This window comes from Sebastes umbrosus, chromosome 9, assembly GCF_015220745.1.
Source record: "Sebastes umbrosus isolate fSebUmb1 chromosome 9, fSebUmb1.pri, whole genome shotgun sequence".
NCBI classification, from domain to species: domain Eukaryota; kingdom Metazoa; phylum Chordata; class Actinopteri; order Perciformes; family Sebastidae; genus Sebastes; species Sebastes umbrosus.
Genome location: NC_051277.1, coordinates 1,846,956 through 1,871,905, shown reverse-complemented (window position 1 = coordinate 1,871,905; position 24,950 = coordinate 1,846,956). Strand labels below are relative to the sequence as shown.

At 39.6% G+C, this 24,950-nt stretch overlaps 1 protein-coding gene and 1 long non-coding RNA gene across 4 annotated transcripts; both read right to left on the bottom strand.

The window, feature by feature from the left end:
- Positions 1-58: 58 nt before the first annotated feature.
- nfkb1 (nuclear factor of kappa light polypeptide gene enhancer in B-cells 1) lies at positions 59-24,482 on the bottom strand. Of its 3 annotated transcripts, none has more exons than XM_037779789.1 (25): positions 24,218-24,482; positions 24,001-24,106; positions 22,472-22,515; positions 21,053-21,131; positions 18,611-18,651; positions 18,198-18,296; positions 13,155-13,306; positions 12,873-13,036; positions 12,170-12,328; positions 9,973-10,077; positions 7,925-8,016; positions 7,284-7,422; positions 6,823-6,990; positions 6,581-6,715; positions 6,312-6,461; positions 5,210-5,339; positions 4,951-5,065; positions 4,329-4,536; positions 3,886-4,055; positions 3,688-3,790; positions 2,633-2,772; positions 2,149-2,218; positions 874-1,037; positions 531-663; positions 59-451 (listed from the first exon to the last, which is right to left on the bottom strand). In XM_037779789.1, the coding sequence occupies exons 2-25, from the start codon at positions 24,020-24,022 to the stop codon at positions 366-368; spliced, it is 2,868 nt and encodes a 955-aa protein (XP_037635717.1). In that variant the 5' UTR covers positions 24,023-24,106; positions 24,218-24,482; the 3' UTR covers positions 59-365. The 3 variants fall into 3 exon arrangements, with proteins under 3 accessions (XP_037635717.1, XP_037635718.1, XP_037635720.1); XM_037779790.1 differs by having other exon boundaries at positions 6,826-6,990; XM_037779792.1 differs by having other exon boundaries at positions 6,889-6,990.
- LOC119494153 lies at positions 10,091-12,152 on the bottom strand. Its single transcript, XR_005208137.1, has 3 exons — positions 10,940-12,152; positions 10,781-10,908; positions 10,091-10,747 (listed from the first exon to the last, which is right to left on the bottom strand). It is a non-coding gene; the product is annotated as an uncharacterized LOC119494153 (long non-coding RNA).
- Positions 24,483-24,950: the final 468 nt, after the last annotated feature.

Below are 24,950 nucleotides of genomic sequence, written 5' to 3'. Positions count from 1 at the left end.
GTTCGCTCAGAAAACATCACTCCAAACATTATCAGTGAAATCAAATCAATTCTTTTTCTACTAGGGGACATCTGAGGGACTCTTTCCTTTTGTTTAACAGTGATTTCTTCTTCTTCAGAGTGAGGAACAGACACAGATTTACATTCTTTGGTTGAGCTGTTGGAGTGTAGTGTGGCAGAAAACCATCAAACCAGTTAATTTAAGTTTAGTTACAAACTTTAGTTTCTGTCTCATCAGGTTACAAACTAAAAACGTGTTCAAATGTTTGCTGGTTAAAACTCAGCTCAGCCCGGAGCAATCGAGTAATCAATCAGTGGATTGTGCTTTTCCTGTTAAACCTGACTGGAGACGGACCAATGAGGAGGTCACGCCGTGGACAGCTCCACGCCGCTGTCACAGACGCCGCTGTCGATCTGAACGTCCACCTTCAGGTCCTGAACCGGAGACTCGCCTGCAGAGAGAGAAACACAGCTGAGTGACTCGTCGTCGTTTTTTAACCAAGAAGACGGTCATGTTACCCGTCTGCTCACCGCTCGTCTCGTTGGTCGTCTGCATTTCCTCGTCATCGCGGCGACGCAGCGCCTCCTCCAGGACGCTCAGCGCTCTGCACTCTCCGACCGACCTCAGACCAGCCAACAGGTCCCTGATCGTCCCGCCTGAAACCTGCAGGACCAAAAGTCAGGGGTCAAAACCCGGCGGCGCAGCACCTTACCGCGGGGCTGTGTTGATTTGTGCTTTAGAACATAACCGCCGTGAAACAAACACCAACCGTTAAACCTAATATTACATATTATATCTTTAATATTTGTGTCCTTGTACCGTTCTCCTCTCTGTGTATGTGTGGACATAAATAAACAGTTAAACGTGTGTTACCTCGTAGCTGTCCAGCAGTGTCTTGGCGGGGGACGGGCTCAGCCTGAAGGCCGTGTTGAGGATCCCCAGACCCAGACTGTGAGCCAGCTTCTCCCAGCATCCTTCACTCTCCAGAACGCGACACACCTGCTGCTTTACCTCCATGTCAAGGCCCACCAGGTCACCTACACACACACACACACATAGACACATACACACATATATATATATACTGTATATTTGTATACAGAAAGTACATGAAGGAAAATAGTCCATGTTTTTCTGTAGGCAGCAGATTTCAATTTGATCTGATTCCAACTCATTTATTTTCTTTTTTTATCTATTACTTTGATATTGTGTCTTTTGTTATGTCTGCTTTTGTCTTTTGACTCTTTTTGACTGAAAATAAATAAAGAATAAACTTTACTTTATTGATTCTTGACTTTGTATTTGAGTGAGGACAATAAAACTAAAGCATTTGAAACAGTCCGGTAACTGACAGAAAGAAAATAGATAAACTGCTGATGTGACTAATTATTTAATGTTTTCTATTTTTTATTATTTATTTAATGTTTTCTATTTTTTATTATTTATTTAATGTTTTCTATTTTTTATTATGTATTTATTTATTTCATGTTTTCTATATTTATTATTTATTTCATGTTTTCTATTTTTAGTATTCATTTATTGAATGTTTTCTATTTTTATTATTTATTTCATGTTTTCCATTTTTATTATTTAGTTTTTTAATGTTTTCTATTTTTATTATTCATTTATTTAATGTTTTATATCTTTATTATTTATATATTTCATGTTTTATTTTTTTATTTATTCATGTAATGTTTTATATTTTTTTACATTTATTTATTGTTTTCATTTTTTTATTATTCAATACTTATTGTTGATGTTATCATTATTTATTTTATTTTATAGTTTCTGTTTTCATTCATTGCCACTACAATAGGTTATGTTTATTATTTGTAATATGTTATATATGTCATTATCACTATTTTACTTGTATATATATATATATATATATATATTTGTGTTTTATTATTATCTTTATAGTTACCCTTTTTTACATTTGTGTGTATCTGTACTCACATGTGTATTTTTCCTTTTCCTTTCTTTAAAATCTATTTCCTCATGCACGGATAGAAATGTTTACGTATCTTACATTTTGTAATTTCACTGTAAATTGAGCATCTTTCAGTAAAACAAATATTTACTAAAACAAAAAGAGCTATACATTAGTGAATAAGTGATAAATTATATCAGATCGGAGGCTAAACTCACCTTGAGGAGGGCTGAAGGCTCTGTGAGGAGAAATTGGTTCATACTCTTTACCGTTCAGAAGCTCCAACACCTGAAAACACACACACAGACACAAACAGACACACACACACACAGACACAATCATATAAATACTGCATATTCTAAATGAGCAGATTCAGGATCGGTTTATTTCTGTTCTCCCTCCTGGTGGTGAAAAACTCTTAATGCAGCTTTCAGAATCAAACTAACGGCTGGAGGAGTAACTTGACATCAGCAGCGTTCCACCTGTAACAGCGCCCACTAGTGATGTCACAGTGTACTCTGGAGTACACTGTGACATCACTGCAGCGAGGTGGGAGGCGAGTTAAACCACTGGAGTTCAGCTGCTGTTAAATTGCTCTTTAAACTTTAGTTTTTAGGATCAGACTCTTATTTTGAAAGTTATGTGTAAACAACCAATAAAGTGTCTTTGTCAGTAAAGCGTCTCTCGAGGAAGCCGGTGTACCTGAGTGGTGCCGGCCATGTTGAGCGGAGTGGTTCCTGGGATGTAGCCTTCATCCTCATCCTCGTCCTCCCTCTCTTCATTGCAGCAGTCCTCCTCCCTGAAGAAGAGCGGCTCGAAGTTCTCCTTCTGAGGGTCGGCACCTGAAAACACACACACACAGTTACACACACAGTAACACACACAGTAACACACACAGTAACACACACAGTTACACACACAGTGTTAACATGGTCATTTCGCCCTCTTCTCCGTCAGTAACCATGGTGACGTGTTTAGTGGAGGCAGAATAATTCTCTGAACACGTTAGTTAACGCTGGCTAGCAAGTATTGTTGGCTTGTTTTCCTAGTTTCTCTCAACATGTGCTGTCACTCACTCTCCAGGATCACCAGTGGGAGTTGAGAAAGCTAACATGAACCAACGGGACCAGATTAGCCGACCCCTACGCCGCTGGAGACGACTGCAGGAGGAGGAGACAGCTGGATAACACCTGCTCTCCTCCCGGTGAAGTCGTCTCCTGGCGGCGAGGAGTGAGGCAGAGGGACCGTGACCCGGCGCTGTCCTCTGTTCGACTGACTAGTAACAACTTAATGCTTCATCCTCACACTCTGGTCTCAGCGTAGGAAAGCACCGTGCTATCACCAGATGAGGGACGACTTTGTTCACCTCATTTTCTGTGTTTCATGACAGCGTGGTGGAATAAGCGAGCTAAGTAGCCGGCCGGTTGCCAACGGCAGCGCTGTAATGATAAATTGAGGGCGCATAAATATCCTTCAGTCAAGTCAGTCAGAAAGAGAGTCGGACAATATCAGAGAAGCATTTCAGACTAACAGCAGCTAACGGCTCACGTTAGCTGCTGTTAGCAGAAGGCTAAATATTAGCATCATTTCCTCTCCGTCTCTGAAACGCTTCTCTGATATTGTAGCTCTAGAGCCTCCAATCACAGTTAGTCATCTCTAATGTCTGTGATATCTGGATTCACCCAACAACACAGCAAGAGGACATTTAGATGTGTAGCTTTAGCCCACTGCTAGCGTTAGTTAGCCTCCAGTCGTACCTGCAGCCATCAGGAGAGCGGTCAGCTTGACGGAGCCCCGCCCTGCAGCGATGTGGAGGGGGGTGGAGCCATTAAAGGTGAAGCTGTCCACCTTGGCGTTACCCTGACGACAGAAAGCATCACACACAGTCTGTTAGATCTTACTGGGTAAACCTGACCCCGACCAGTATAACCAGTATAACCAGCGTCAGTGTGTACCTCCAGCAGCAGGCAGCCGGCCAGCGACACGTTGTCGCTCTCAGTGGCGAGGTGGAGGGCGCTCCGTCCACAGCTGCGCTCCTGAGCCTCCACGTTGGCCCCGCCCTCCAGCAGCTCCCTGAGAGAAGACAGCTGATTGGCCAGGACCGCCAGGTGGATCGCACACAGACCTGTAACCATGGAAACAGACGAACAGAGGATGGTCAGACACGTTTAACATTCAGTTTTCTGTGTGTGTGTGTGTACCTGCTGTGTTGGTGTGTATGTGTTTGGTGTATGTGTATATACGTGTGTGTGTGTGTGTGTGTGTGTGTATCTGCTGTGTTGGTGTGTCTAGGTGTGTATATACCTGCTGTGTTGGTATGTATGTGTGTGTGTGTGTGTGTGTGTGTGTGTGTGTGTGTGTGTGTACCTGCTGTGTTGGTGTGTATCTGTGTGTGTACCTGCTGTGTTGGTGTGCTCCAGCAGCTCCCTCATCTCTCTGTGCTGCAGTAAAAACTGGACCATCCCTCCTCCTCCTCCTTCCAGCCGGGACGCCAGGTGGAGCGCCGTGTTGCCATGACGATCTGTCAGAGTCGGGTCTGCACCGGCCAATAGCAGCGCTTCCACCGCCTCCCTCTGCTGGGTGATCACAGCCAGGTGCAAAGGAGTCTGGGATACATGGAGGAAGAGGTTACAACTAGTACACGTCCTTGTGCAATGTCCCCTAACCAGGAAGCATCCTTTCCTTCCTTTCCTTCCTTCCTTCCTTCCTTCCTTCCTTCGGTCATTTCCTTGTTCTCTTACTAGAAACAAATTTCTAACGGAGGACAATAAATGATCTATCTAAACTTCTTCGCTCCTTGCATCCTAAGCGGGTTTCTTTCTTGCTTCCTCACACCTAAATAGGAAGCTTCCTTCATTGTTTCCTAACTACAAAGCTTCCTTCTTTGGTCCCTACATGTTTTATTTTCTTGCTCTTTAAGTAGGAGGCGTCCTCACTGCTCAGAATCTGTGTTTCCTTCCTGAAACAACACCTGTAAAATGTTGATTTCCTGCTCAGAGCTGCAGCAGAACAGAAAGTACCTGGTAGAGGTGGTTCCTCATGTTGAGCACCTCCTCTCCAGGCAGAACAAAGACAACCTGAGTCAGACTCTTCAGCGCCTCCTGCTGGCTGTGGAGGATGGCCAGGTGGAGTCCACTGAGAGGAGAGGGGAGGAAACGGAGAACAATTAAAGGAAAGACTCACTGTACTACAACTGACCTCACAGATGACATTCAAAGACGGGAATAATCAACTTTTAATAAGATAAGGTTTAAAATGTGTGTTTTGTGTTGTACTGACGTGTCTCCATCCTCGTCCTGTGCTGTCATCAGCTGGCGCTGTGTAGCCAGCAGGTACGCTGAATCTCCTGTAACAGAGTACTGGAACAGAGCCGCCAACTGTCGGCTGGTCGCCTCCACCAACCGCTCATCTGCATCACACACAAAACATCATTTCATCAACATCAGGCAGGAAAACGATGTAAAGTTAATTTAAACACAGATTTTTAGATACACTTCGTAAGGCAGCACGAAACACCTAAAACACAAAGTATAAAATCTGTAAACACTCCAAAGAAAAGTTTTATATTTGGAATGTGTTTAAAATATTCAAAAATCGTCCAAAGATTATTAGTAAAACATGTAAAAAAAGTTGTGAAAATGTCCCAAAAATATTTTGAATATTTGAAAAACATCCAAAAATCATTCATAAAATATCTGAAAAAATGTGGGGAAAAGTCCCAAAAATACTGGAAAATATTCTAAAAACATCTGAAAATTATTTGTAAAATATGAGAAGAAAATTTCCCAAAAATACGTGAAAAAAAATTGGAAAAACGTCAGAAATTTATTAGTAAAATATGTGAAAAAAGTCCCAAAAATACTGAAAAATATTCTTATAAACCTTCCAAGAATTATTAGTAAAATATGTAAAAAAAATATGTGAAAAATATTAAAAAATGTCGCAAAATTAATAGTAAAATATGTGAAAAGAATTATGAAAAATTTCCAAAAATAATTGAAAAATATTCTAAAAACGTACAAAAATTATTAGTAAAATATGACAGAAATGTGTTTGCATATATAAATATGTACGGAAAATCCACAATCACAAAACGGAACTTGTTCCGGCTTGGTCCAGAGATGTTCTATACCAGATTTGGTGACAAAGTTTGTAGATGGACTAGCAAAAAATCAGATTTGTACAAAATCCAAAATGACGTGGTTTATATGTATAGATTCAAAAGTTATAGCGCCACCATCTGGCAAAATTGCACCACATTCAACACAGCACTCCCTTGAGTCCCCAGCAATACACCCGCCAAGTGTGTGTGCTTTGATGGGCACCATTTAAACTGTAGCAGGGTGACAGTAAAAGGGTCAGAGTGTATAATGATGTGTACCTCTGTGTGGTTTTGGCTCCTCCACACCGACCCCTCCCTCCTCAGTCCTCTCCCCCACCTCCAGGCCTCCCGGCTGGGCTAAAGCTCTTAACACGTCCCCCGACCCCGAGTCATCGTTTGGATCGCTGTCGTCTGCGTCGCTCTCAGAGGCTGTAACACAACATCTGGTTAGAGTGGTCTTTTCCTTCAGCCATAAGTCTAAGAGTCTAAGAGTTAGGACCTTCAGTTTAGATGAAGGTGGTGTTATGCAACACCATGTTTCTTCTCACCGTGTTTGATGCCTCCTCCTCCTCCTCCTCCTCCTCCTCCTCCCAGACCAGCTGAGTATCCTGTGGAGAAACCTCCACCTCCTCCTACTCCTCCTGCTCCCCCATAGTTGTAGGTAGTGAAGCCCTGGAAGTAACCTGGAGGACAAATCAGATGCACCCAAAATATCAGCTGACAGAGTGACATGAGGACAGACAGTCAAACTGTCAATGACTTTCCAGGTTTTCCAGGCTGCTGAATTTACCTCCTCCTCCTCCTCCTCCTCCTCCTGCAGAGCCGGGTCCTCCTCCTGCAGCAGGACCTCCTCCACCTCCTCCTCCTCCTCGGTACAGACCTCCCCCTCCTCCATGACCGCTGAAGTCCTGGAAGTTTGGCAACGTCTTCTGTCTCTTCCTCTGCACCTCCTCCTTATCTGAGCACACAAACAGGTACATTTACATGAGCAGGTGCACAGGTGAGCATCATGTTACCAGAACACTGGGTGTTTGTTGGGTTTATAAAGCACAGAGTTAAATAAGACTCAGTAGGGGGCGGCGTTTACCTCCCCACTCACCTGTTCTACTGTAACATTAATATCACATGATTGGAGGGTGGCAGGTGAAGGGTGGAGGTACCTACAGTATCTATGATCTAAGGGTGCTAGGTGAAGGGTGGAGGGACCTACCTATGATCTGAGGGTGCTAGGTGAAGGGTGGAGGGACCTACCTATGATCTGAGGGTGGTAGGTGAAGGGTTTGGGCTCGCTGGTCTCGTTGTCAGACTTCCTCTTCAGCTGGACAAACACCGACGTCGGCTTCTGCAGGTTCAGGTCCCGATACTTCGGAGTCTTGAACACGATGGCGAACTGACGGCAGAGAACACATCGCCGTGGTAACGTCAGGTTTAATCCGAATCCCAAAAATTATTTGTGAAATATGCAAAATGTTTTTTGAAAATGTTTCCAAAAATACTGAAAAATATTCGAAAAACATCTGAAAATTATTAGTAAAACATGTAAAAGAAATTGGTGATTAATGTCCCAAAATATGTAAAAAATATTCGAAAAAACATCCAAAAATTGTAAATAAAATATATGATTTTTTTTTTGAAAATGTCCAGAAAATATTTGAAAACAACATCTGAAAATTATTAGAAAAATATGAGAAAAAAAGTCCCAAAAATACATGAAAAATATTTGAAAACGTAAAATATGTTAAATAAATAAATTTGAAAAATATCCGAAACAGGTCCTACTAGCACCTTTAACACATAACATTCATACATTAGTCCTTTTAATTAAAGTAAAATAACTAATACTACATGTGTGACTAGTACAAACAGTAGCACTACTAACTCCTGGTACTGACCTGTCTGTGGACGTCTGTAGGGGAGAAATCTCCCAGAGCCTCCCAGGTCATCCCCGAGTCGTCTTCTTCATAGAACCGAACCTGGATGTCATCTAGAAACACACAAACACACACATTTTACACATTTATATCACTTCCATCATCTTCTTTTATTCTCTACGTAGTATTTTTCTTTAATGTCTGAAGACTTTGTAGAGAGTTTATTATTTTAAAGAAAGTAGTGATATTTCTGTTGGTCCAGTAGTTACATTTAGATTCATTACAATTTGGTCTAAAGGGACTGTCTGTAACTTCTTACACGTATAAATCACCCGGATCGGTGTCCCATGCGTGCTCGCGTGTGGCTACGCTGTTCAGACTCAGACTCCAACACAAACTACACGGAAGCACCAAAACCTCTTGGTTGTATCTAGTGAAGTCCGTCTGTTAAACAGTGTTGACCGCAGTCGGAGGACGCGGGGGAGACCGTAGCTTTGGTCTCCAGGACCGGAGTCTCTGCTGTACTCTGCTCCTCTGCTCCTCTGCTTGCCTTCACTCCGCTCGCTCCACCTCTCACGTGCATGAGCGCACACTCCACACTACAGAAGACTACGTAGCTCTGAGAATATCTAGTGAATGTTCAGTGGACGTTTGTGCAGAAATAACTGCTGCAGCTCCTCCAGACCAACAGAGGTTTCCCGTGTCTTATGAAGTGACGGGGCTCCACAGAGAGAAACGTTATCGCCTCCGACCAAAACTCCGACGTCTCCCCCGTTTCCTCCGGCCGCGGTCGGGAGGTTGAGGCGGGAAAAGCCAACACTAGGATCAGCATTGATTCATGGAGAGACCTCCGTCTGGTCAGCTAACATTACTGCCAAGCAGCTGAAATATGTGATATTGTGCTTTTAGCTGACGTGTGTCTCCTCACTGTGTTGAGCGATGCTCCTTCATGTCTATGTAGAGCGAGCACAAGCGCGAGCAACAGGACGCTGACTTTCGTTGACTTAACGGCCACAGGTGTCGCTGTTAACAAGACATTTCTGATTCTTACAAACAGTCCCTTTAAATATGGTATAAAAATCAAAGTTTTCTGCTCAATATAACATCAGACATCAGGGTGCTGTTTTCAGGGTGCTGTGAGCATCTCACCACTGAGCTCCTGCTGTTAATGTTGAATGTAGAAACTAATGTTTGTTGTTGACTTCAGTGTAAATCTGTGAGCGGCTGAACTGGAGGATTACTGTGAGCTGAGTCCAGATCAGATGGTGCTTCTCTGACAACAAACGAACCGAAACAAAGAAGAAGAAGGACACAAACAGAAAACCATCCCAGGCTGAGTCGCTCTCTTGATGCTGAGGGATTTAACATGTCGGAGGGGAATTCCCCGAAGCTGGACTTCCTCCAGGAGAACAGAAAACACTGATCCCACCAGGAAAAACTGTTCACAGATCCACTTCCCTGAATCCAAATACAGCTTCAGGAAAAATACTGGAGTTCAAGAAAATAAGGCCGCTTCAGTTGCTGTAATTTTCTATGATTTAGGGATGTCAATAATTAACCGTTTAATCGTTAACCGACATTAAGCATTTTAACCGATTAACGCTATCAGTAACAACGGTTAGAAGAAATGTTAATAATTAACTAAAAAGCTGAGAAAAACACAGAGGAGTGGCTCGTCTCTTTAAGGAAAAAAGCTGGTCCACCTTAAGAGGCGGACCCAGAGTTGCAAGATACAGGAAGTTGGCAATCAATATCACTCTCCATGGAGTTCGCTCACTCGCTGTCTGTTAGGAAGAGGTGTTGTGTGAAGTGAATGGGTTCTATGGGTACCCACGAGTCTCCCCTTTACAGACATGTACACATACATTTGCATAAAGCAGCATATTTGTCCACTCCCATGTTGATACGAGTATTAAATACTTGACTAATCTCCCTTTAAGGTTCATTTAGAACAGATAAAAAACGTGTGATTAATTTGTGATGAACTATTTTAATCGATTGACAGACCTAGTTTATATATATGTATATACTGTATATGTTTGTCCTGTGTCTATTAAATCCCGTCTCACCTTTCTGGACCTTGTCACAGAGCAGGTAGACCTCCTCTCCTCCGCTCACACAGCCAGCCGTTCGGTCCATCCTCACAATCTTCAGGTTGGAGGCGTTCGGAGCCTCTGAGGGAAGAAACACAGAAACACAGCAGGTCAGAATGATCCGATAAATCGCAGTGATCGTACAACAACCAAAGATCTGACTGGAGCACCTCCACGGAGAGAGGTAAAAATGCTGCTTCAGTAAAAAGATGTTTCACCTTTTAAACTGACAATTTCCTTCTAATCTACATTTAATTTGGACTTCTTCAAGGACTCCAGGGTCCTTCTCAAGGATCCAAAGAAGTTCTACTAAAATATTGGAATAAACCTTTAAACTGGAACATTTGACAGGAATGATGAAGGAAATCTGAAGAACCAGAGGATGAAGTCTTTAGATCATAAAGACCCTGTTATCTTTCCTCTAGCGCCACCCTCAGGACAAACTTCACATGTTCAGCTCTGCTGCTGTTCAGACTCTGACACCAGATACATCATCAGTCTGTCCAACACTTTCACATTGTGGATGTAATGAACTCTGCAGCCTCCAGGGGACAACTGGACTGTTTCTACAAATACTGGATCAAAGAACAGAGGATGAAGCTTGAGTCTGAATCTAAAGTGAAAGTGCAGAGCGGTCCTGAACTGATGATTTTCTTCTTCTTCCTCTGAGAGGAAGCTGCAGCGTACGGAAACCAAACCAGCAGGAAGAGGGAAACGAAACCAGGCGGCCTGACACGACTTCACAATAACCCTCAGCTACAGAGAGACGACCGGGGACGCCAACCTCAGCTACAGAGAATCGACCGGAGATGCCAACATCAGCTACAGAGACGACCGGGGACGCCAACCTCAGCTACAGAGAGACGACCGGGGACGCCAACCTCAGCTACAGAGACGACCGGGGACGCCAACCTCAGCTACAGAGACGACCGGGGACGCCAACACTGTGGAGGGTCTGATCAGAGCTCAATAACGTAGAGATAAAGACACAATAAATGAAGCAAAGTCCAGCTCTACAAAGACATGATTGGACTGATTGTATCAGCCGATCCATCATGGTTCAATATTCAGCACTGATCCATGATAGTTCTGTGTATCAGGGTTCAGTTATATATATGAAGTACAGCTCGCAGCAGGCCAACATCACACACTAACAGATTAAAACACTTCTGTCCTCTGATAAAAACAAATATAACACCGAGCACAGCTGCTTACAGAAGAAAACTTACAAACAAAATATCCGAAAATGTATTAGTAAAATATGTGCAAAAAATTTTGGAAAATGTTTGAAAAATACGTCAAAAATATTTAAAAAAAAATAAAAAAAATGATTAGTAAAATATGTGAACAGAAATGGGCAAAAATGTCCGAAAAATATGTGAAACATTTCTAAAACACATTTGAAAAATAAAAAAAAAAAGTGAAAATTTTCTGAAAATTCTTAGTTAAATGTGTGGAAAAGAATTGTCAGATATGTCTGAAAAATATGTGATAAAATATAAAAAAAAATATTTGTAGAATATGTGAAAAACAAATAGGGAAAAATGTCCCAAAAATATCGGAAAAATATCCAAAGAATTCTGAAAAATGTCAGAAAATTATTAGTAAAATATGTGAAAAAATGTCCAACAAATGTGCGAAAATATTTTGAAAAATTTCTCCTTGAAGTATCTTACTATAGAAATACCATTAAAACACGACAGTGACGTATGAGGTCTGTAAAACTGGCCCCTTTAATTAAACTTTTAACACTCAGAATGATTAATAAGAGAAGAGAGGAGCGCTGATGTGAGAGCAACAGATGACAAAACACTGCTTGTTCAGATTTTTCCTCGCCACACAGACGAGTCTCTCTACCAGGTGGAAAATATGACTATATCATATATAAAATATGACCGAGGGGATGCACGCAAAAGCCGACGAGCACAATGTGAAACTAAACAACAATCTTATTGTGGTTACATACCAGATTAATAAAATACAGATTTAACTCCAGTCTGAGACCTTAAACCAGTCGGATCAGTGAATGAGCGAGCAGCCTAAAGAAGGAAGCTACGAGCTAGAACCACAAAGAGCTATAAAGCTACAAAGCTACATAACTACAAAGCTACAGAACTACAGAGCTACAGATCGGCCTACAGACGTGTGGATGTGTGACTGAGTTGAGACTCACTACTGTCGTAGATCGGTTCAGACACGGCGGGCTCCAGCCGCCTGGAGAAACCTCCGTCACTGTCGGGGAGGAACGCCGTGAACATGAGCCGGACCACGCTGAGGTCCATTTCTTTAGCCTGAAGAGACGCCGCGTTGCTGATCACGCTGCGCTGGTGGTCTGAAGACAAAGAGAGAGACAGAGGGGGACGGACATATTTACATTCATCTAAAGATTAGAGAAAATCCCCCAAAATAATAAGACAGACAGAAAATAAAGACATGGTTTGTCAGGTCAAGATGGCGGACGCACGGATCACATCTCAAAAAATGTCCCCAGTTTTCAAAAAACGTCCTCACTTTCCTAAAATGTCCTCACTTTCCTAAAACAACCTCACTTTCCTAAAAAGTCCAGTTTTTCTAAAATGTCCTCAGTTTCCTAAAATGTCCTCACTTTCCTAAAACAACCTCACTTTCCTAAAAAGTCCAGTTTTTCTAAAATGTCCTCAGTTTCCTAAAATGTCCTCACTTTCCTAAAAATGTCCTCAGTTTCCTAAAATGTCCTCACTTTCCTAAAAATGTCCAGTTTTCCTAAAAAGTCCTGACTTTCCTAAAACGTCCAAATCCACCTTCCAATCCGTCCTCTGAAGGTCTGAAGGTCTTAACTCTGACCCGGTCCCCTCACAGTCACCTGTACAGGATCACACACAGTGAGCAGGACTGACCCGTGAGGTCTCGGGGGACGCGGACTTCCCCCTGCAGGGCGTCCACCTCGGGGTGGATGGAGACGCCACAGTTGTATCCCAGCCTGAAGGCCTCGATCATCCTCTCCTCCAGAGTCTTCGCCACGTTCTTCTTCGTCACATGGAGGATGCCCAGGTTAGGAAAACTGACACAAACACACCTGTGAGTCTCACACCTGGCAGGGTTCTACTGCATTTACTGGTTTTCTACTGTATCTACTGGGTTCCTACTGGACTCTACTGTCCTCTGTGTGTCCTACAGACCTGATGTTGGAGTCTTTGGGCTGGAGGTCGGTGATGCAGACCCCTTTGTCGCACTGTTTTCCCACCAGACTGTGAGCGTGGAGCTGAGGGAGGGGGGGCAGCGCCGTCACCAGCTGGACCACCACGCGGGCCGGACCCTGGTAGTTACTGATCTGAAACACAGACGGGCTTATTGACACTTTATTTTAATAAATCAAACTTTGTCCGCGGCAAAACAATTGGACTTTTTTACATTATTGTCCTTGATGTTTTAACAATCACCCTTCAAGTAGATGTGACCTGGAAAAAACTGAGGATGTGATCTAAACTGATCCGGTTCTAGGTCCAGGCTGGATCCATATCAGCTCAGAGAACTAGAAGACCTGATGGTTGAGATCTGCCTTCAAGCCTCAGTCTGAAGTTTATGTTCAAAGGTTCAGGATCAAAATCAATGCAGCAGAACCAGAGATGGCCTCTTTTTTTAATTCCACACATTCTTCTTTCTTAGATCTGATTTCAGATCAAAGCCAACATTTTTTGGATATTTTTCAATACTTTTTCAGATATTTTACTAATAATTTTCACTTATAATTTTCAGACATTTTCAGATATTTTTCACATATGTCTGATCAGTCTTTGATGCTTTTAGCTTGTAGAAAGACCTCTTTACTAATAGATGTTATTTTGTTTACATTTTTCGCATATTTTTCAGACATTTTCTCAATAAACTTTCTGAACTGTAAAACATCAGCAAATGAAACTTTAGAAACAGATAGTGAATGCATGAAGGAGACAAAAACATATTATAACTGGAGGTTACTGCATTTATAAATCCAGTGCAACTGAAAACCAAATCATATATTTATCTTTTTTAATTCTTCTTCTTCTTCATAGTTAATTTTATATTCTTTAGTTGTCTGTGAAGTGTCTCCTACACACGCTGATTTACATGTTATCTCATAATGTTATCTCACTGGTACCGAGCTAATTTACATAAAGGAAATCAGATGTAAAAAATATGTTCCTCCTGTGTGTGTGTTTGTGTGTGTGTGTGTGTGTGTGTGTGTGTGAGAATCGTGTCACTGCAGGTATTTTGCCTGCAGGAACGTTGCAACCGCCGCAGTAAATAAACACGAACACCACTTCCTCTTCCCGGTTCTGTCGGCCAATCGAAGCGCTCCGGCAGCACAGACCCACCAGTTCCTAGAAACACGCCGGGTGCTGGTGTTTACTGGTTTCCTGGCTTTAACATGTTCACACTAAATATCTGTATTATCCGAAACAGCCGAGTGGATTCTGATCACTAGCTGCTACGAACACCTTCTGCTGAAATCTGATCATGATGCAGTAAAACACACAAACTTTATCTTTAAGCATAAAATGTGAAGAAGTGACGATCAGATCTAAATCACACACCAGGACGGGTTTATATTAAGAGAAAGAAATGAGTCCTAACTGACCAAAAGCTCTCAGAGTGACGATGACTTTATCTGGATTTTAGCTCTTTTGAGTAAAACACTTTACCAACTTTCATAACCTGTGAAATGACTTTTTCTATTTTTTTCACATATTTTACTAATAATTTTTGTACATTTTCCACTAAATTTTCAGATATTTGGGGATATTTTTCTGATTATTTCCGAATGTTTTTCGTGCTTTTATCTTGTAGAGAGTCCTCTTTACTAATAGATGTTATTTAGTTTAGTACATGGAGAACAAGACGCTGTCTCTTCTCTTTCAGACTGAGAAGTGAAAGAGACGTCGATCCCTCTGAGCACCAGTTGAATCAGAACAAAAAAAAATCAGCAGTCATTGGTAAAAGAAACTGGAAGCTGAGCATCAAAATGTGAACAGGTTCCTGTTTCAGTGTCAAGGTCACAATAATGCAGCCTAGAACAAGCTGGAAACAACAGCCTGAAAACGACCGATAAGTCCACTAACCGACTAAGTGGGGGGACGCCCTACTAACAACAACAACAAATGAGTCCAGAAACATGAATCTAACAGCACAGACTGCTGAGTGGAAACATTTTGTAAATGTCCCTTTATGTTTCTGCAGCAGTCAGCAGTCTGTGGCCGTCACTGAGCCACGAGGAGTCGTCTGGATGTGAAGTAAGACGGCGACGTGTCGGTCACAACAAAGGGTTAAAACATGGTGTGGGTATTTCTGGGCCAGAGTGGGTGCTCGCCGCCCCACGCAGATATTACACCTCTGGAGGATGTTTCATCTCCGAGCTGAAACTCAACACCTTTCCTGTTTGTGACGCAGCTCTGCTTCCTTGTAATTACATGTGGGTGGTGGGTGACATGGGAGGAAATTCCCAACAGACATGAAACAGCAGAGGTGTGTGTGTGTGTGTGTGTGTGTGTGTGTGTGTGTGTGTGTGAGATGGTATAAACCAGGGCAGGTCCAGACCAGCAGAAGATTCTTTAACCCAGAACTCAACTGGTCTCTGCAGAGACTTCTACCGATATCAGCTGTACAACGACAGAAACACGCTGCCAAAGCTGCACTATTCACCACATTATTTCAATATACTGTCTACTGTATATCATTTATTTATTTATTTATTTATTATCAGAATGAGAAGAATGATTAAGAAAGTTCTGATTGGCATCTGGAGGACTAACATCCTAACTGCTAGGGCTGTAGCTAATAGGGATGTCCAGAAATGTAGTAGTCGACACCAGTACCAGTGAAATGCCGATAGCATTTGTTGGCGTTTAGCCTTTCAAAAACTACTTACTGTGAAATGTGTCTAGAGCCAAGCATCGAGTTCAACATGTATGAAGAATAAAGTTTCTGATAATAAATGAATAATGAAGGAATAGTTACTGTGTTCATATCAAGCGTTTCTTTTAGGGGAATTCCTATTTTCTCTCCAACATTTATAACCAAATTACAGACTTCAAACTTCAGAAGAAATTATTGGGAAATTACAGATCTGTAAAATAATCATCTACCAGCTTCTGGAAAACTTCAGAGATACAAAGTGAAGCAGAAAACAATGTGACGGGTAATTTAAGGGCATAAATGATGGATTTTAAGGGAAAAATATCACATATTTCTGATGAAGACGTCGTGACAGAAACAACATCATCATCATTATCATCATCATCATCATCATCGTCTTCCCACTGGTCCGACCAGAACAACAGGAGGGGTTTTCCCAGTCTGAAGTCTCAACATGCAACACATTCATCTAAACACACAGAGACTTCCTGCTTTGATCTGATGACTTCATCTCTTTCATGACAGAAAATATCCACCTGAACACGTCAATAAACACTTACGTTTTTTACGTGAAATTAAAGATTTGCTCCAGCTCTGCTTCTCATCTCGATCACGTCCAAAAATTAGCATTTTAATGCAAAATCTAATTTCTTTATCCAGAAATTGTGTCTAAATGTTTCACCTTCATCCAGGTTAAGAACAAATTCTGTTATTTTGAACATTTTTTCTAGAAAATCCCAAAAATAATTGAATCCAGAATGAAAAACAAATGATTTCTCATCACTGGCCGACTGTATTAGATGTTATGACAAGAGCTGCAGCGATTAGTCGACTAATTGATCGATTGATTAATCGTTAAAGGAATTTTTCATGCTTTTCTCCATTTCATATTATATTAAACTGAATATCTTTGGAGAAAACAAGACATTTTTATGTCACATTCACACCAAGAGCGAAGCGAATTTTCACAAGTTGGACCGCCGGTATCATCCATGTTCATTCGCTCTAGATGCGCCGGAGAGGAGGAGCTTGTCTCCATAGATACCAACAACTTCTCTTTCCTCCATTTCCTCCATCAACCATGGAAGAAATAACCTCTGTAGCTGCTATGTACATGTTGGTGAAGTCCCAGATATGTCAGAAAACCAAACGCAGTCGTGTCTGGGTTCATAACGTCACCCGGCGGCGAGCTGTATTCACATACAGTGTCATTGCCTGACTGTATCTAGCAGCCACACGTCTCTACTGCGGTATGAACCCGAAATAAACAGATTGTGCTGTGATTTAATATCAATAAACAGATCAAAGTGATGCCGAAACAACAACATAATGATGTTGATTAGTAAAAAGTCTGAATTCATGCTTTGTCAGGTCCGTTACCATGACAACAAGCAGACAACTTTTAAAATGCTTGTTTTCTGAATGGAGTCTGGATGGATAAGTGTCAGGCTATGCAGCTGCTCCAACACTCAACATAAAGTCATCTAGAGACGTCGTTGTTTCTACCAGAGACAGTCTGTGGTTTCTGGTCTCTGTACAGATATGATGGACTATCGTCGCTCTGGGTGACCACAGACACATACAAGATTTATATCCTCCATTTCTGATTCAACAACGTCAGGACGACAGTGACATATCCTGCGAATATGCGATTTCACGCGTATGTCATATGTTTGCGTCGGGCATTTGTGTCACCCGGCGTGAATTTGCGTCTATTTACCTCTTTGCATTGACTTTGTATGTAATCATGCCGCGCAGAAAGTTCGCTTCGCACTTGGCGTGAATGCGCCACAAGATTCCACCTCGGACTTTGAGAGACTGGATGGACATTTTATAAACAACTAATTTAGAAACTAAATCTGAGGATTCATGGATAATGAAAACAATCATTAGTTGTTACGCCACTTGAGAAGAACATCTGTTGGGACGTGTCTATAATCTGTATTGACGTAAATCCAGTTTCAGATATATTTCTGCAGTAAAGAGCAGTAACATCAGACTGCAGCAGGAATCTGGGGATTTCCCGTCTCCTCTGGTTTTAGTCGGAACATGTGGGAGCTTCAGCCTCCAAACACCAACAGAAACAACATGAACTGTAGCTCATACAGACAACAGCACACAGAGGGGGGGGCGGGCAGAGTTCCTCAAACCACACGGGGTCGTCTGATATGCAGACAGGGATTGTGGGAGATTTCTAAGACTGACATGATGGTATTTTTGGTTGACTATAAATCAAATATATAATTTGAAGTCCCTCCCCTTTACAGGGAAACACAAACGTCAGGTCAGCGCTGAGTTTCTGAGTGGTGAACAGAGAGGGCGAGGGTTACCTTGACGGTGGGGTAGGTCTTCCTGTTCTTCTCGCTGGAGGCTCCTGGCAGACCGCCGTGGGACGGACCTTCACATCCGTACCTGAACCTGAAGCCACGCTGTGGAGACAAACAGACACACAAACAAGGTCATAAAAACAGAACTGACAACAAGAACACAAACAGCTGATACATGTCGAACATCTCTTGTAGCTGCGTCATGTTTCAGATCCCGTTTCTCTCCACACAGCGTTTGTTTTTAGGTTGATGGTGAGTTAGTTCAGTTTTAATGTAGTTTGATATGATGATATGTAGTTTCAGCATTGACTTTGTGATGTGCGTATGTCACATCACAATGATGTGATTATCACGGAGTGTCTATGAGTTCAGGCCGTAGGAGGAGGAGGAGGAGGAGGAGGACAGGTGAGTCTCACCTGTTTGGGCTGCTCCACGATCTGCAGGAACGGTCCGTCCACTGAAAACACACAGAAACAAATTCACCATCAACAAACACTCGGAGCTATTAACACCGTTATACAGTCATTTAATCGATTAGCTACCAACACAGAAACACATCCCACTCACTACACATCTATCTTACTAACATATTAAACCAAACATTAATACATTTTAATAACCAAGTGGAATAATCCTTATAAGATAAGTTTTATGTTATTAGTTAATGTGTAAAAATGATCAACTGATAAATCATTAACACAGTTTTAAACTCAAAGGTCAAGTCGAGCTCTGATTTAAATGTAAATTGAATAACTCATACTGTAAGTTAAAAAAATAATAATTAATCACTAAAATAGTCTTTTATTCCATTAGTAACCTTCATATAACCTCCAAGTGTTGATAAATAACGGTTTATAGACATTATTTACATTATTATATTCACTTACTTTATTGAATTCAAGTTGTAAGTTTTGCTATTTTATGAATTAATTAATTATTTTTATTGTCATCATCATTTTTATTTGTGTGCATTTCTCTCAAATTGCTAAATTGTTGAATATTTTTTGTCTTTTCTGCTGTTTTCACGTCTAAACTTATTCTGTCTTATTGTCATCTGTGAAGCACTTTGAACTGCCCTAACCTGGATGAAAGTTTAATTTCCTGACTTAAATCATAATTTTCTTTCTTTATATTAAAAACTTTTGTGAAATAATAATAATAAAAAATACCAAAAATAATAAAAATTCAAAATAAGATACCAAAGTTACCCTTTAATTAAAATGTAATATTTGTACATCGTGGTACTGGTACTCTAACTGTAGTAAAAGGTGTGAGTGCTGACCTCCTTTACTACGGTCTGCTGTTAGTGCTGGAGGAGCTGAAGCTGCTTCTACTGATGAATCACATGAATCATGTAAATGTAAAGAGTTCTATCTTTACTTCAGACTCAAACAGGAAGTGAGAGCAGAGAGACGGCGTCCCACAGTCACCACAGAGGACAGACAGCGACACGTCATGAAACTCACCTTTCACTTTAGCTTCATCACACGGGAGGTTTTATATTTACACATATTCGTTTTACAAAGAGAAAGTTGAGTTTCTGATGTTTTTATTCCACAGCTGGTTCATCCCAAAATGCTTTAAATGATTTACTCCACTACATTAATCTGACAACTTTAGTTACTTTACTGATTTTGAGTTTAAGTTTATGTTTAGTTATAAATTAAACTCCCCAACAGTTTATACAAGTAGAGCTGAAACCATTAGTCCATTTATCTATTACCCCATTAATCAATTAGTTAATTAATCAATTAGTCGATTGACAGAAAATTAAAGTGAAACTATTGTGATGGGGATTTTTTTTATGTAAAAACATTTTCAGCTTCACAATGTAAAAATTGCTGCTTTTCCTTTTAATAATTGTAATAATTGACATTTTTCACTAATCTTTTCACATATTTTACAAATCCTTTTCTGACATTTTTCACATAGTTTTGGGATATTTTTCACAATTTTTTTCACATATTTTATTAATAGTTTTTCACATATTTTATTAATAATTTTCAGACATTTTTGGGATATTTTTCACGTGTTTTTCGGACATCTTTTACTAACATTTTTCACATATTTTACTAATAATTTTCGGAAATTTCTGATATTTTTCAGACATTATACTAATAATTTTTCAAAAATCTTTCGTATATTTTTCACTTATTTCTTTTCACATATTTAACTTATAATTTTGGATATTTTTCATATTGTTTTCGGATATTTTTCAAAAATGTTTCACTTATTTTACTAATCATTTTCCGACATTTTTGGGATATTTTCAGTAATTTTTTCACATATTTCACTCATAATTTTCGGACATTTTCAGATATTTTCCGGTCATTTTTCAAAAACAAAATTCACATATTTTACTAATAATTTTCGGACATTTTCACATATTTTTTTGGACATTACTCACTATTTTTTTCCACATATTTTACTAATCATTTTCGGATATTTTTCATATCGCTTTTGGAAATTTTTCACAAATTTTTCCACATATTTTCAAGACACATTAAATGAGTTATCTAATGAATTATCAGTCTTGTGTGTAAAGACAAACATTTAGCACTGTGTAAATGGTTTCCATCAATCATGTCAGAAAGTAAACATAGAGTAGCCGGTATTTAGGATTGTAATACCTGAGGAGGGAGGGCCAAACAGAACCACAAGACGTTTTTAATGTGGGACAACAGGTTTAAAGATAACTGAGCTGTGATCACAACATGATACTCTGACATGTTGACATTAAAGGAAACAAAGTGCTCTCTGAAACTAGATCCATCAGTCAAAGCTAATGATTGAACACTGAACCAACAGTTAGATAAAGACATTAATAACAGCAGCAGGTGTGAAGGTGAAACTCTCACCTGTCCTCAGGGAGGCGGTCTGAGACATCGCAGGGAAATGATGTGAAAACTCCCACGACGGATCCATCATGTCAAAAATCTGAAAGAAGAATTCGGACATGAAGTCAGGACGCTGTGAGGTGAAGACGCTCCACACCAAAAGCAACATTAGTCCATTAATCAATTACTCCATTTATCAATTATTCCATTAATCAATTATTCCATTAATCAATTAATCAATTACCCCATTAATCAATTATTCCATTAATCAATTAATCCATTAATCAATTAGTCGATTGAGAGAAAATTAAAGTGAAACTATTTTGATGGTAATTTTTCATGTAAAAACCCTTCATGGTTCTAGCTTCACAAATGTGAAAATTTGCTGCTTTTCCTTTTAATTATTGTAATAATTGATATTACACTATTTTTACCACATATTTTACTAATAATTTTTCGGATATTTTTCACATAGTTTTTGGATATTTTCACAAATTTTACTAATAATTTTCCAACATTGTTTGGTTATTTTTCACGTATTTTTCTGACATTCATCACACATTTTTTCACATATTTTTACAAAATTAACAAAATTATTTTCACATAATTTTCAAATTTCTTCAGACATTTTTCACTATTCTTTTCACATATTTGTTTTATTTTCTAGTCTTTTTTTCATGTTTCAATGCAAATTTAATTGACTGTTGCTTTTTATATCTTTATTTTCTCTACTGTGTTTATTGTTATGCACCAAAACTACTATAGAATACGGTCTAAGACTCGCTCTATATATAAAACGTCTCGAGATAACTAGTGTTATGATTCGACGCTGTATAAAAATAAATTGAATTGAATTGAACCAAAACACCAACACAAATTCCTTGTGTGTGAAAACCTGCTTGGTAATAAATCTGATTCTGAGAAGATACGTATACAGACTACTGTTTAATCAGTAGTATTTCTATATGAATATATAATATAATAACGTAGTCCATACTTAGGTCATGTGATGTGATTTGAGCAAACTCCATTCAGTGAATAAAGACTGTGAGATGTGGTTGAAAGCTCCAAAAAAAAGCTAGTAAGTGAACCTTAGATTATGTTATTTCTAAAAGGTCAAGACTCAACTTCAATACTTAAATCTATCGTACATTAATTCTCATTCGCAGTATTCATATTTTTTGTAACTTTGCACCGCCCTGACTGCAGGAACGTGATTATCTGAGCGGTTTCTTTCACACAGTGAGTTTGTATTTCAGCGTAACGAGTTTTAAGAGTCTTTGAGAATGAAACGTTTGGTTTCTGGTTCTGGATCAGGGCTACGACTTTTATTATAACAACATATTTACTCATTATAATGAGATATCTCCATCTGGTTATAACACAACATTTATTTTGCTGCTGTACAAACAGAAGAAGGACATTTAGAGGTGAGTTTACCTGGTTGGAGGTATGAAGGTAGTGGTCGTCTCCAGCCATGGTGTCTGCAGGTCAAAGGTCAAAACACTTCAATTATACCGACAGTGTAACAAGCAGAGGAACTAAATACAACGTCTGGTGACCTAATTATGATCATAATGATGTAAGCAGCCAACCACTAATATAAAACAAACATTTATTACTCTTCATATAATTTTTAAAAGCCTAAAAATTACACCTAAATATTAAATTCCCTAAATTACTGGAGTAAATAATATAATATAAAATAATATATATAATATAAATAATAAATGTATAATATAATAATATTTCTGTATTAATTATACAAGACATTTTACTACAACAAATATAATATAAATATAAAATATATTATATATAAGTATATGTATTTTTTTAACAATATGTAGATCTGTCGAATAAATATGTATTATCATTATTATTATCTATCAATAAGCCTCAGTGTAACATGCAGTACTACAGTGATAAATACAAAGTCTGATGAACTAATGATGATGATAATGATGTAAGCAGCCAAACACTAATATAAACAAACATTTATTACTCTTTATTATATTATCAATTTATAATAAAAGCCTAAAACACTCAACAAACTAGAGTAAAGAATTGGGTAAATTAATTTTAATTACAACATTTCTGCACAATGTATGTCTGACAATAAATATGTACTATAATTATTATTATTATTATTATTAATTTATAAATAATCCTTCTGACACTTATTGCTGTTTGGCACCTGTTAGCTAGCTCTGTGGCTAACAGTTAGCTACCAGTTAGCTAGCCCTCTGGCTACCAGTTAGCTAGCTCTGTGGCTAACAGTTAGCTAGCTCTGTGGCTAACAGTTAGCTAGCTTTGTGGCTAACAGTTAGCTAGCTCTGTGGCTAACAGTTAGCTAGCTCTGTGGCTAACAGTTAGCTAGCTCTGTGGCTAACAGTTAGCTAGCTCTGTGGCTAACAGTTAGCTAGCTTTGTGGCTAACAGTTAGCTAGCTCTGTGGCTAACAGTTAGCTAGCTCTGTGGCTACCAGTTAGCTAGCTCTGTGGCTAACAGTTAGCTAGCTCTGTGGCTAACAGAGTCAAACTGCTACCTGTCAATGCTAACTGGGAGCTAGCCATGCTACCGTTAGCCCCCGTAGGTTCCGTATGAGGAGAACGTGAAACCAGACTCCGTTCAGATATCAGCCAGTTTAACAGTTTAACAGTTCTCTCACTCTAAACACCAGGAACTCAAACTACAGGACATACACTACAACATTTAGAGTCAAAGTGATCCTCTCATGTTTTCAGCTACTTGTCAAATCAATACAACAGTTAAACCTAACTTAAAGTTTAATATGTTTAAGTCTTTTACTTCCAAGAACACGCGGACTGCCGCAGGAAACCCAGCCAGCGAAGCCAACGTTACTTATAATGTTATAGTAACGTTATAGTAACATAAACCCTCATTTAAGGACTTCATGGTGGATACATTAAAGCCGAATTCATCATGTTGTGTCATATATACACTACATACCTTTATTGCTGATGTAAGACATTCTCAAGTTTGCTGACAAGAAAGAAACCTTCAAGTTCCCATTTTTAACACTGAGTCTGGTGAGAGGTTCAGTAGAGTTACCTGTCTGATGAGGAAGTGAGAAGACAACAAAGCGAGCTGCTGCTGTAGTAACGAAGTCACTGAAGTTACAGGTCACAAGTTTAGCTTTACTAGAGGGTAGTTCGGGTGTTCTTACCTGGTTAGCTCGCTCGGGTTAACGGTGGTCGGATGAACATGAACTATGAGTGACAGTCCTAACCCAGGTTAGGTTATTAGGGTTAGTTAGCTGGATCCATCTACTACTACCAGAGTTTAATTACGTCATGACGCACCACGACGTCATCCCAGGTAATGAAGAGATGCTGAGTTAATCCTGCAGAGTAAAGGTGATGTTTATCCCCAGAGAGCAGCAGCAGCTGGAGTCCAGCAGGTGAAGTTTAGTCTCAGTTTGTTCATAAACTTCATTTCCTTCCCTACTGGAAATTCCCTGTGACGTTTAGAGAGGCGGTGAAACACGAAGAGGTCTTACTCTGAGGATGATTACAGTGACAGAGACATTAATGCATTTTTTCTTATTAATTTAATTTTAATTCTCGCGAAGTTCCACATTCACAAGTGTAAATTTACCCCAAAAAAGCCTAATTTCTTTGTATTTATGAAAGAAATGGGATTATATCTGTCAACAATTTCTTGCTCACATAACAAAAAAGCAATGAAAACAATGAATGTACGCAATATCTTTAATGTTTTTAAGGGAAATTATTGTCATACTCTTGCATGGTCTTTTTATATTATTATCTATTTATTTATTTTTATTGTGTTTTTTTATTTTATGTTTGTTTTGTTTCATTTCTGTTGTCCTTTTATGTTTGACACAGCTCTTCGTTTATGTTTTCGCTATGCTTTTGTATGTAGATGTTTTTAATGTT